This window comes from Gymnodraco acuticeps, unplaced genomic scaffold (assembly GCF_902827175.1).
Source record: "Gymnodraco acuticeps unplaced genomic scaffold, fGymAcu1.1, whole genome shotgun sequence".
Lineage (NCBI taxonomy): Eukaryota > Metazoa > Chordata > Actinopteri > Perciformes > Bathydraconidae > Gymnodraco > Gymnodraco acuticeps.
Genome location: NW_022990722.1, coordinates 1,259,968 through 1,272,508, shown reverse-complemented (window position 1 = coordinate 1,272,508; position 12,541 = coordinate 1,259,968). Strand labels below are relative to the sequence as shown.

The following is a 12,541-nucleotide window of genomic DNA, read 5'->3' as shown; positions in this document are numbered from 1 at the left end:
ATTTGTATATGTTGTACGTGTGTGGCATAGGCGTATGTCTTCTGAGTTAATTACACAAAGACACAATTTCAGTCTAATTAAACTTGTCCCAAGACATTACCTGATCTAGTTTATTTTCACACTAAGCAGGATGTGAAGAACTGGAGGTAGCTAGTTTGTGTGTGTTCCATTGATCAGGGATGTTAATCTTCGGGGGAGAGAGGTCCTCTCAAGGACAGCACAATGAAAAGGCTCTATTGATTAATGGAGCGTTGATCAATCGGTCCCAAGACAGATAACAAGATGTACAAGTCACAAATAACAAAATATATGTTGTGGGTTGTGGACAGCACAGGTTGATTATTTGTTCATATTTTGGCAACCTAACATCAATCTTCCACATGCAATTCCTAACTGAATACCCTCATTCAACTCACCAATTACTTACATCGGATTACTAGTAAACATAACAGATTGGTAGACTCATAAAGGTAATTTCTAAACAAGAATTAGACCTCGCAAAATGTATGTGACAAAATAAACTTCTGTGCTTTTAAATACTAACTGGAATGTTGTTTTCACACAGGATCGACAGCATGAAGGATAATGCTGCTGATCTTGTGTAACAAGGAGGGGGGAAGTGAGGCAACATAAAACCAGTTGGAACGGGTAAAAATGGCTATTTAATTGAGCAGCTGATTATTTCCCCACAGATAAAAAAAAGAGCTGAACATTTGAGTGTTGAAAATCAAAACGTATACAGGCAACTATAAAACAAACAAAGATATACAAATAAAACCTCAGCCTTCTCCACTTTGTAATCACAATATTGTCACGAGTAGGCCTACTGCCTTCAGTGTTTAGGTCATGAGACCACTGAAGACAGTGCCATACTGTTAGGGCACAGATAGTTTATTGGAGTCTAAAAATGTTATGTTAAGTGATATAATATCTATATTCGTTAGGAAAAGAAATAAAGAAGTGTGCTTTTCTGTGTTGACAACACTTCAGGGGTATTATGTGCATGCCTGTTCACTGCATTGGTTCAAATGTCTGTCCTTCATTCCACCATTCAGCCTGCCCCGCCCTCCTGGCTCGGATCTGAGCGTTCATTGGTCCTCCCATTAGTCCCCCGAAAGCCCCACTGGCCAATAGCCGACGAGGAGGATGGAGCCTTTCCGGTGGAACAGTCGCTCGCGCCTACAGTGGTGGAATCGAACGTCCCCGAGCGCACACGGCGTATAGGAGAGTACGGCGCACGAGTCTCTGGAAGGAAGATAACGGTTTCTTTTTTTGCCCCCGCTCGACTCAAACAAGAAGAACAAACCAAACCTGCATTTTAGGGGGGTTTACAGAGTCTTCTCAGTACAAGGAGGGAAGCGAAGGATTGGAGCCGCAAGTTTTTTTTTTCTTTTTCGTTTTTTTCTCCTTTTTCCTAAAAGAGGGATTCTGTGTTTCACTGTGGTTTGTTCTCCGTTCTCGCCGCAAAGATGATGGTCGGAGAGGTCGAAGTGAAGGAGCGACCGAGGCCGAGTCCCGACTATTTGATGCAATTATTAAACGAGAAGAAGCTCATGACCAGCTTGCCAAATCTCTGCGGCATCTTCACACACCTGGAACGGCTTCTTGATGAAGGTAAGGGGCCGGGGAGGGGGAAGAGACCACGGTGCGGTCCGATATCTGCTCGGCTTCGCTGGGCGTCCATGCTGCAGCGAGACCCGTACGCACACTGGCAACACAATATGCGGACCTAGGCAGGCAAAATAACACTCACAACACCCCACGAATAATTTCTCACATCCCAACAGGAGTTGTAACCCTGGTGATTGTTTCACCCTAAAACCACAGCGAGGTGGGGGATTTTAAGTTGTGTTAACACCACGGAGTTTGTTTCTGCACTCCTCACTTTATGGCGACTAGACGAAAACTTTATATCTTTCGCACAAAAACCAGAAATGCCTATCACTATCAGTGTATTAACACAATCTAACAACGGAGAGGTTTTTAACCACTCTTTAGGTGTATCCAAACCGTGTCTCAGTTAATTTGGACGGGGCCTGTTTCCACATGTTCCTCAGCAGTTTTAGCTTGGGTTAGCCACATTTGTAGCTAGCGTGCCTGGGTGTCTACATTCCGTTGAACTCTTCAGGAACCAAAGAGCGTAGCGTTAACTTCGCTTTTAAATAGAGACTGAACCCGTGAAAAGAACGTGTTAGACACATGTCTAGAAGTGTTACAAAAGTTGTCTTTCGTTGTCTTTATTTTAGCAGTGAGGGTTGTGTGAGTTGTTGCCCAGCGGCCGAGCTTTAAAGCACGGAGGAATGTGTCTGCTTGTTGCCCAAACAATGGCCAGTGAGTTGCTGCTGGGAGGAAGGGGAGTGTACGAAGATTATTCCAACGATCTAACTTTTCCATTAAAAAGGGCACCGTTTATTGTCTCCCTCACACATCTACTACATTACTTCCCTTTAAGCACGGGTATATCGGTTACATATCCTTGCTGCAGCAGTCGTCGTGTTTTTGCCATTCAAGCGTGCCTCACCAAAAATTGCGTCGCCTTTTTGTCGGCGGCGCCGTCCAGACGGGATTTCTCCCTCGTTGGTGTTTTCTACGCTTTGTCGCCGATCTTGGCACAAGCGCTGATAGACGAGGCTTATTCAACGTTTATGTTGATGGTATCAATAGCTTAAGCGGAAGGTTGGACCTATGCTTTATGTAACAGAGCTGGGGACACTAGAGAGCGCCACAACCCCCTGGCAGACTGTCCCCGTCCTGTGGGTACTATCCGACTGGACACCATGACACTGGTGAATAAAAACAATAGGCACTCTGAATACTTTTTTTATAGACAAGATGGGACATACCGAACAGTGCATAGTTGCATACTTGATAGTTTCGGTTGCATGTCTGGATGAGTAGGTTTGTAGTTGCCAAACCGGTCTGCAGAGATTGTCTTGCTTCACTGATGAGTGATAAACAAAGCACTCAGATTTGTTCCTTCCTCACTGCTATAAAATAAAGTTACATTTGTATAATATAAATACCCCTAACCAAATGAAGTTGATCTTATTTAAAATCTGAATGTTGTTTTTCATCTAATTTGCCCATTGCATGCAAACACATTAGATTCAGGTTGAGGCAGGCAGAAGTTTAAGGAGCTGAGCAGAACACGTGTTTTGGAAAAAGAGACACATTCCCGTGTTTGTTTGATGATATAATTCTCTTTGCACTCAGTTTGTCAACACAAGTATAACGTTTTCCACACCCCACTTATGCATACCATAAAGGAATTAATTTTTTCAAATACTGATTGGTTTATTGAGCTCAATTGGAAGTTTGGGGTTTTTTATTGAGGAGAAATAGGGAGGAAGCGGACATGTTTTTTGTTCCTGCTCGCTTTTTTGGCTAATCCCAGCCCCTATTGATATACAATAAATCAAATGTATCATGCATGCACAGTGTGTCCCTCTCCTTTACTCAGCCATGCAGCTTTTGGCACACAATTAAAGTTAACCCTCAAGGCAATAAATAGGTTTTAGGTGTGTGTGATCAGCAGTTATTTTAAAATAGAACAACACTTACTGGCTTTCCGTTTGCGAAACTTAAAAATAAAATAAAAAATCCAAACCAGAATAACCAAAAGTGCAGCAGTGATGGGCGAAACTGTAAACTCAGGAATATCAGTTATATCCTATTGTTTAAAAAAAAAAAAAACACGTTTGTTCCTGTGTAAGTTTCAAAATCACAAATAAACTGAACAAACAATAGCTGAGCTATTAAGCTATTTTCAAGTTTCCTGTGTGAATACTCACATTTTAAAGTAGGCCCATAGTCAAATTGTTTGCATTTTGGCTTTATCCTTTCCTTTATTCCACCTATGCAGAGATGAACTGTGCTCAATGCGGCAGCAGTACGTGCTTGTATCATGTATTTGTACGGTGTAAATACGGCTGTTCTAATTTCGACCATTAAGGATTTCACTGATTTATTTTTTGCTTCACTTTAAAAAGAAGTCATTTAGCTGATGTTGCTGGTGGAATTGATTCACTTTTGCTTTTAGAGAACAAGCTTTTTCAACATTTAGTTTGATGTCGGGCTGTAGCTTTAATTGGGTGTCTTTAGAGAAACATGTTTGTTATTGCTGTAGCTCAATCTTGTAATGAAGCACCGGTCCGTTGCTCATGTGCCACATTCAACCGATAAATGTTCCATGGCAGGGACACTTCCAACTCCCCAGCTCCAGTCTCAATCCTCCACAGAAGTCTGAGGTTTACAAGCGTTTCCACAGCACCAGCCCAAACTTCACCCTGCCGATAGTATTGCGTGTGTGTGATGAAAGCCACCCCAGAGCAGAGTGTCTCACTGTCTGGTTCCAGTTAGGGGCGGTTTGGTTTGCTTTACTCTTTGAAAGGGGCTGAAGCTCTCATGTGATTATCGGGGCCACCTTCCCCCCCACTTTGTGTCCCATACTGATGAAATTCCCACCTAGAGTAAAACAGAAAGCACAATCCAGTCAAAAAGGAGAACAGAATGCTCAGTGCTTAAAGAAATAGCCCACACGGCCACACCTTTGACCTAGAACTTTTAAAAATAGCTGTCACGTGTGTCTTATTTTTACAGTGTTACATTGTCAGGTGCTGCAAATCCTGAAGCTCAGAAAAGTTTTTTAAATGTATTAGATTTTTGTAATTTGAGGTTAATATTTGCACGATAAACTTTTTTTTTGATGAATGACATTTTTTTTGTTTCTGTAGTCTTTTCTGTGGCCTGCAATAAATATAAACATCACACTTTACTGCCATTTCCAGTCAGACAGGAGTGGATAGTCTCCAGATGGGAATTGTTAACTTGTGGTATTGTGGTGTGAAAACTGTTGACGAGAAAAGTTATTTTATCTGGTTTGGTGTGTGTGTAGTTTTATAATCTGTGTGTTGCAGGAGACTTCTCAGTCTCGTTAAACACTTGTGTCTTTTTGAATGCGAAGAGGAGAGAGAAGATGCTAAATGAAAAGCTATTCATTCCCAAGCAGAGGTAGAAACATAACCAGTCATCGTGAGGTTATAAAAAAAAAAAAAAAATGCCAAAGATAAAGTTAAGTCCTGATCTGTCAACAAGGCATCAGTCTCCGGAGGCACGAAAGTGTTTGTGCGATATTGTTAAAATTACAATGATGGCAATTCTCTTCCGAGAACTGTTTCATTAGCTTAAATCTAACTGTGAAATTCCCTGCTTTTGTCAGACTTAAATGAGCCCAATAAACACAACAAATATAACTGGTTCCAGTTAAATGCTTGAAACTTTCCCAAATTGTCCATCTCTCAAGAGTATACCCTCTCAACAGCTGCAGTCCCCCTCACCCACCCTGCATGTCTTCACAGCTGTTTCCATGGTGGAAGAAAACTGACACCACCCTTGTGGTTACGACTGCACCCACCCGGACGCCCCTGTTGCTTTCCCAATATATGTGTAGTCCCTCAAGGTCACTCTGGCCGATTGACAGGCCCCTTTTGAAATCCCCTTGCGTTGCAGTTGTTCATCTCCCTGAGGTGACACCTGCTATGGAGTTTTTTTATTTCCCTTTACGATGTGCCAGCCAACAAGCTGCTTCAAATTGCTATATTTTCTCTTGGCAGGAGGAGACAGCCCATATAACATCCAGAGATGTAGCGTGGAAGTGAAGTGCAGGCGATGTTGTCAGGTGGCAAAGTATAGGAGAAAGAGAGAGTTTTCATTTGGGTTTGTGAAGTCTTTGGATTTATCGAAAATATTTGTATTCCAAGCTCCCCTTTCCTTACAGGCTCATTTTCGAGCTGTGTTTGTATAGATTAAATGGTCCGTTGTTCCATAGCACGCTGTGTGGCGGAGTCGCACGGTGCATTGTACCATTTGTTCCAGCCTTCAGCCCCCCCTCTTTTGCATCTACAGTTTTGTGTCTGCTTGTTTGTCTCTGTGTGCCGTGATTTAACAGGACCTTCCCGGGAGAGCTGTCAGAGTTTTGGAGGACAAACTGTCCACTGTGGTGCCTGTGTGGGGAACTGATCCTTTGGGAACAACTGTTTAGAGAACAGATTTTGATAAATGGGAGACTGCTCAGAGTCTGTGTTAGGTTTTCTACCTGATGTCTCATATTTCTGTTAATCTGTCTATGTAGTTCTCCCAATTTTGTATTTGTCTGTCTGGTGGTTGCAGCGCTGTTCTCTCCTGCTGTTGGTTGACCCTTCACAAATCTCGGCACAGGGCTGGACCTGCATTAACCTCTGACACGCAATCAATTTAGCGGCTAACAAGACTGAGCACCGCTCGCAAAATAAGATACAGCTTAGAGCCTTGAGAGAGCACAGGAAGAGAGGAATGGGGGTGTTAGGCCAGGACTGTTTTTGCAAGCAGAAACCTGTTTTATTCCCCCACCCCAACCCCTTTCTCTTCTCCCCACATTCTCTCCCAAAGCACCACTTATAAGCTGGAATTTAATTAACCGAGAGCCATTCTGTGAGCTGGTTTACTGAGCCGTCGCCTCCAGTGAGGAAGCAGAATTGGAGGCTTTGTGCCGTCTTCCTCTGTCTGCCTCTCTTGCACCCATGCACCCCCTCTCTCTGTCTCTCCTCTCTGGTAATAAATTAGGCGGTGGCATGAGTCTGACAGGGTGAGGCGGAGGGGTTGCGGCGAGGCCGAGCGTCGCCCTTGCCTGTCTTCTTCCTGATGTGCCTCCTACCCAGAAGCCCCACCACAGTGTGAGCTTCAGTCTCTGTTCTAGCTGCAACCCTGGACCCAATCTCGCTCCCCTGCCACCCCCCAGCGGGTGCTGTGTGATAAAGTCATCCAACGACAGCTCTGGGCTCTTATCCTGGGCCCCAATCCCGTGAGTGCTGGGGCCTCCTTATCACAGCTGCCTCCGCCTGGCCTCATGTCTCCGTGCCCTACCCCGACTATCTGGCGCGCTGTCACCAAAACTAAGTGTCCTCCCTTCCATTACTGCCGGCTGTTAGACAACACATTGCTCGAGGCAGTTTATCTCTCCCTTTTTAAATTCCTCAAGCCTTAAAGCAGAGCAATCATATTAAAAGTAATGGGGAATGAGGTAACGTAGATGCACAGTTAATTTTGCTGAAGGGATTTCATTGTATGGTTTCTGTCAAGTCATAGTCCTGCATGTGCATGTGTGCTATGATGATAACAAGCCGTGTTAAACAAGGAAGACGAAAACAGCGATGTTGTAATAGTTATGTCACAACAGCTTCCCGACACAGACTTGTTCATTAAATGCGGCTGTTTATTTCCTTTTCTGTAACCAGGGCTCCACCCATTGCCCTTGACCGAATGTTTTCTACCATGTTTTTCTACATTATGTTGTGTCTCATGCAATAACATCTACGGGAAGCAACGCCCAATTCAGACAGGAACAGTCTATGGAGCAGGAGGTTCAGCAGTTTGTTTTTCCTTCAGTCAGACAAGGAGGAGGAGGGGTGGGCTGTTTCCCTGGCTGTAGTGACAACAGGAACCCTGCTCTTCATGTGCCCTCTCCCACAGAGAAGGTCTGTCTCTTAGCTTTCTTTAGATTAACTTTGATCACATCATGAATCCTAGCTCCATTCCTTCCTCCACACACTTGTGTGAGTACGCAGCACACAGAATATTTCTCAGTTCAAGTATGGGCCCCACCCTGTTACATTCTTTGAGTGCTTCAAATAACTCTCCCACCCCCTCACTCACAGTAGTCCCCCTTGTTGCCTCTCTCTTTCTCTTTGTCCAAGTTATTAGGCCTGTGAACTGAAAGAGATATAATGAAAAAAAGATTTTAGGAATCATACCAGAAAACATTTGTCACAATTTCCTGTTTCCTTCCCCTTTTTTTTAATCATAGAAAAATGAGCTGAATGCTCACTCTGTACCTCTCTGAATGGCCCACCCCTCTGCATTCATTTTCTCTCCTTTCAGAGGAGGAATGGCAAGCGAGCGTTGGCAGTCAGCTCAGGAATTTTACCGGGAGCCCAGTCAGAGCACTTAACCTCCAGCCTGGTGTTTGTTTTCCCCACACACTCTCATAGTGTGTTTTAGCTCGTCCTATGTGAATGCTGTCCACAGTGAGGCACAGGAACCTCTACGTTGCTTTCAAAAAACCCAAAATGAACATTGATGAATTTGATCTGTAATTTGATTTATTGCTTCAAGGCTGACACTAGCAACACTCACAAACAATCAAGTACTGTTGTGTTTTCTTAAACCTTCTAAATGTGTGACACACTCCCCCCTGTCTTACTTATTTGCCACATTTCCCCCTCAATCTCTAGCCCCATCCTCCCTTTAAACACCCCAGTGTATCAGTCTGCCTGTGGTTTGCAGCCGTTTCCTGTGTTTCTCAGTAGTTGTAGGCTAGCCGATAAATCAAAGATGAATAATTTACTTGTCCCTCTGCAGCCGTGTTGTTTCTGCGAGGCTTGGCAAGAGCAGGCGGTGCTGCCATAACCTTCCCTTAGGGCCACAGAGAGGGAGCTGGCATGAGGTAGAGAGGTGGAGGTATATTCCTCTCGGTATCACTGGAAACTCCTGTGTTAATCTGACTCCGATGCTTCTCTGACTCCCACAGCTTCAACTATTTTTTTTTTTTTTTCATGTCATAGCATTCACAGCACTCTCTTGATATTCTGCAACACACTTCTCTGGTCCACTGCCATTGTTGAGATTAAAAGCTATACTTTTGTCATTCATATCTTAACTACCCTGCTTGAATGTAGTTTTTGTGAACTTGCGTTAACCTCCAATGTCCCTACAAATTGTAAAGATGGCTCCTCTCACAATAAACCTTCACTTTTCATGTTATTTCCATTTATCTAGGGCAGCATTTGAAATGGATGTGTACCCTGAATGTTGAAGATGTGTTGTATAGATGTTTGCTACACTGTTGTTGGATGCATTTGTCCCTCTCGATATCTCTGGCTTTGAAATTGACAAATGTTGTGAAATTGAGGTGAAGGTTGCAGCTGTGATTATAACTCTCAAACATTGGGCTTTTTGATTCTATATCAGCAGCTGTCACCTTTTTAGAAATAATACCTTAGAAAACCTCATCAGTGTTTAAAGAAGAAATGAAGCTTTACTGATTGTAAAGTATATTTACAAGACAATGAAACAGATTTGATCAGATGTGTTGGGTTTAAAGCGCACACATGCCAGTAGCTGAGGAGAGTTGCCTCAAAGCAATCATGCTGAAAGGCTTTCTGCAAGTACACTGCGCTCTGTGTCAGTACGGCTTTGAGATGTGTATGTGAAGAAGTTAATTCCACACTGCAGCTATTTGAAGTTCATTGGGTTTGTACCACTTGTCCAACACTACCCTACCTTCATTCGCTGTCAGCCCATACAGTCATCAGATCAGAGATCAGCAAAGTACTGCTTAACTTATAAAATGTATGCTGACATGTTGCTGTTTGTAGAAGAATCACACAGAGCATTCACTTGTATTCACTTCTTGGCCCTTTCAGTCGCACAACGTGATCGTCTCGCCTAACAAGGTCTACATGTGTTGTATTTTACGGTGGCTGTCTGGCCTGCGGTTGTGTGCTCTTATGTAAAACATGATTTGCTTAGCATAATTTATACCGTGTGCAACACCTTCAACCCGAACTGATTGTAGCAGCACATGAGGGGAAGGCAGAGGTGTGCAACTGCAAGTGAAACTTTTTGTGTGACGCTTCTGTTTGTTTAGTGTTAGTCGCTGTTTGTGCTGCGGCTTACGTCTGTCCGTCCTTATCAGTTCATTGGTTTGGAGGAGATTACAGAGCTGTAACAATGGGAAGTTTTGTATGATGAGTTGTTAATTGGTGAAACAAACAGCCCCTTTAGCAACGTGTGAGACATGGGAAAGATAGGCATAAAAGCCCACATATAACTGTCAGGAAAAATGTGCCGTGTATGAAAGGGTTAGTGAGCATGCTCAGTTGATTGATTGTGTTCGCTGGAAGGAAAAAGACGAGCAAGGCTGCAGAGAGCGAGGGGAGGTGCTGAGTGTGATAGAGAACAGTGGGGGGAGACAGAGGATTCCTATGTTCTGTGAATGAGGTCATTTGGTTGGCTATGAGGAAGGTCAGTGACCCCTCCCTCAGCTCCACACTCCACCCCTCTGTCTCACCGTGCCTCCCCCTCAGATAATCATACACAATGGCTTTTTGTACTTTAATGGGCCGGACTCACACACTGGGTCATTCCTACCCGTTCACACAGAAGCGTGCACACAAGTGCTGTCTGTGACACTAGCCCAATACATTGAAATGTTTACGTATTGCCTTTAACACTTGGTGTTAGGGCTGTGCGATTATGGCAAAAATCATAATCACGATTATTTGGTCAATAATTGATATCACGATTATTTTGACGATTATTCATTGACCATTTATTGAACTTCAAAACAAATAATATTTTACCAATAAACAAGATCAATAAATGTGTTGGAGCGCACTTCCAAAACCATACTAAACATATATTATTATGATAAAATAAAATAGACCAAAACAAATTAAATCAAACATGTTGCAGTGCACTGTCACAACCTACTGAAAACTCCTTAACATATAGCCAACATTTTGGTAAAACATATTCAACATATTCCACTCAGTTAAACGTTGAAGGCTGGCCAACCGTCATGGTCCAGAAGTAACAGGAAATAAATGTTGAACTACAATTTAAGACCAAATAAAAACGTGTTGGCCACCATGGCAAATGCTGGTAGGGCTGCTCATGTCATCTCTTAAAGATTTTTTGCAAGAAATACCAGCCTGTTGACATGGTCTGGTTTCAGAGATGAGCGCAGGCAGGTGACGATATTGCCACCTGTACTGAAGACCCTCTCTGAAGAGGAACTTGTGGCAGTGCTGCCACATGACACAGGAAAAAAAGAAAAGACTCTGAACCCTTTCTTTGCCATTATATAAAAATAGTGTTGCTACAAAAGTATAAATTAGGCTTACTAATAAGACAACTCAGATCTGAAGCTACACAGTAATCTGCTGCAGCAACAGTGCAATAAAAAAGACAACATTAATAGAATCAAACCCATTTTTTGTTGCATTTTATTAGAGTATAAAAATAAATGCCTTTTAAAATAGGATGCAAGCAACACTAGTTTCTGAACTGATAGACTATAATCAATTTAAACAGAACAGATCTTAATGTTTGCATTCTTATACCATTTTGTACAATAATTATCATGAATAAGTTCAAACAAACTAAAACTTACAGCAGATTAATAACGGTATCTAAATTGAGTTTTTATTATATCAAAAACCTGTTGAAATGCTGCTGTTATTTTTACTGTCCCACAAAAGCGCGTCGCAGCCTCCAGGAATGCTTCTTTCACAACTTCGCCGTCTTTGAAAGACTTCATGTGTTTCGCAAGAACGTGACTGACACGATAAGATGCTCTGGCAGCAGCCTTGCTCTTGTTGTTGGGCCTGGTGAAAATGGACTGCTGTGCATTTAGCTGTCCTTTCAGGCCCCTCCCCTTTTGGAGCGTAGGGCAGAATTAGGAGGGAATTCCGTCTCGCAGCGTTTGTGCACTGTTTTGAAATGCCGCTCCTAAATTACGCGTCGTCGATAAAGCCACGCTCGCATTGCAGATGAGACAGATGGACTTTGAATTGGAATAGATACAAAAATAATGATCCTCCCACTCGGAGTGAACATTGTATATTTTGGGCTTTTTTGCTTCTGCCATAATTGCGGTCTTGTGTGTGTGCGGACTGTCGCTCCTGTTGACCATCCATGCTGTTGACACGGACAACGTCAGCGAACTAGTGCACTGCTCACCAGCCACGCCCGGACACATGGGGTGAGGCCGGCCAATCACAAAGCTTTGATGCGTTCAAGTGCATTATTCTGGCACGGGAACATTATGTTACAGGACATTAACGATAAAACAGAATATTGTTGTTCTATTTTTAGACACATCTCGCGATCGACTGGGAATCTCCCCGCGACCCTTCTTTTTAACTAGTTGCTGCTCTTGTTCTGACATCTTCGCTTGCGCTGAACACTCACAACACATGTCACTCCCACGTGGCCGAGTGGGCTTTTAGGGAGGGGCGAAAGCGCACCCAGCAAAATAATCGTATTTTGTCAATTATGCTGTTTTCCTAATCGTCGCAAGCCATAATCGTAATCGCGATTAAAATACGATTAATTGCACAGCCCTACTTGGTGTATTTTCTTAGCTGCTAAACGTTGCTTTATGTACAGTTCCAGGGCTCGACATTAACGACTGCCCGATGGCCCGGGGCCATCTAGTATTTAGCTCGGGCAATGAAGCCTCACCTGCTGGTTGCCCGATCGGGCAATCTATTATGCCAGTATCATGCAGCTCGCGGATCCAGTAATGAGTGACCCGACAGTAAAACTAAACATATCTATAACTAGTTTAGGTAGTTTGAGAGGTCATTAAAATAGCTAAGTGTGATATTCTAACCTGAAGTGTGTGTTTTGTCCGCTCACCGCTGCATGTGATCATGCAGAGCTGCGTGTCGACTCGTCAGCAGCAGCTGATCTCTCTCTCCCGTCAGATTAGACTTCACTC

General features: G+C 43.3%; 1 protein-coding gene across 3 annotated transcripts in view; it reads left to right on the top strand.

Annotated features, from left to right (window-relative positions):
- Window positions 1-1,172: 1,172 nt before the first annotated feature.
- Window positions 1,173-12,541, top strand: part of qkia (QKI, KH domain containing, RNA binding a) — an 85,467-nt gene continuing 74,098 nt past the window's right edge. For 2 of the 3 annotated variants that reach the window (XM_034231703.1, XM_034231702.1), the window contains exon 1: window positions 1,174-1,614. In XM_034231703.1, coding sequence (XP_034087594.1) covers window positions 1,470-1,614 — 145 coding nt within the window. In that variant the 5' untranslated portion in view covers window positions 1,174-1,469. Of the gene's footprint in view, window positions 1,615-12,541 lie in introns of all 3 variants that reach the window. The other variant, XM_034231704.1, reaches the window with a different exon arrangement.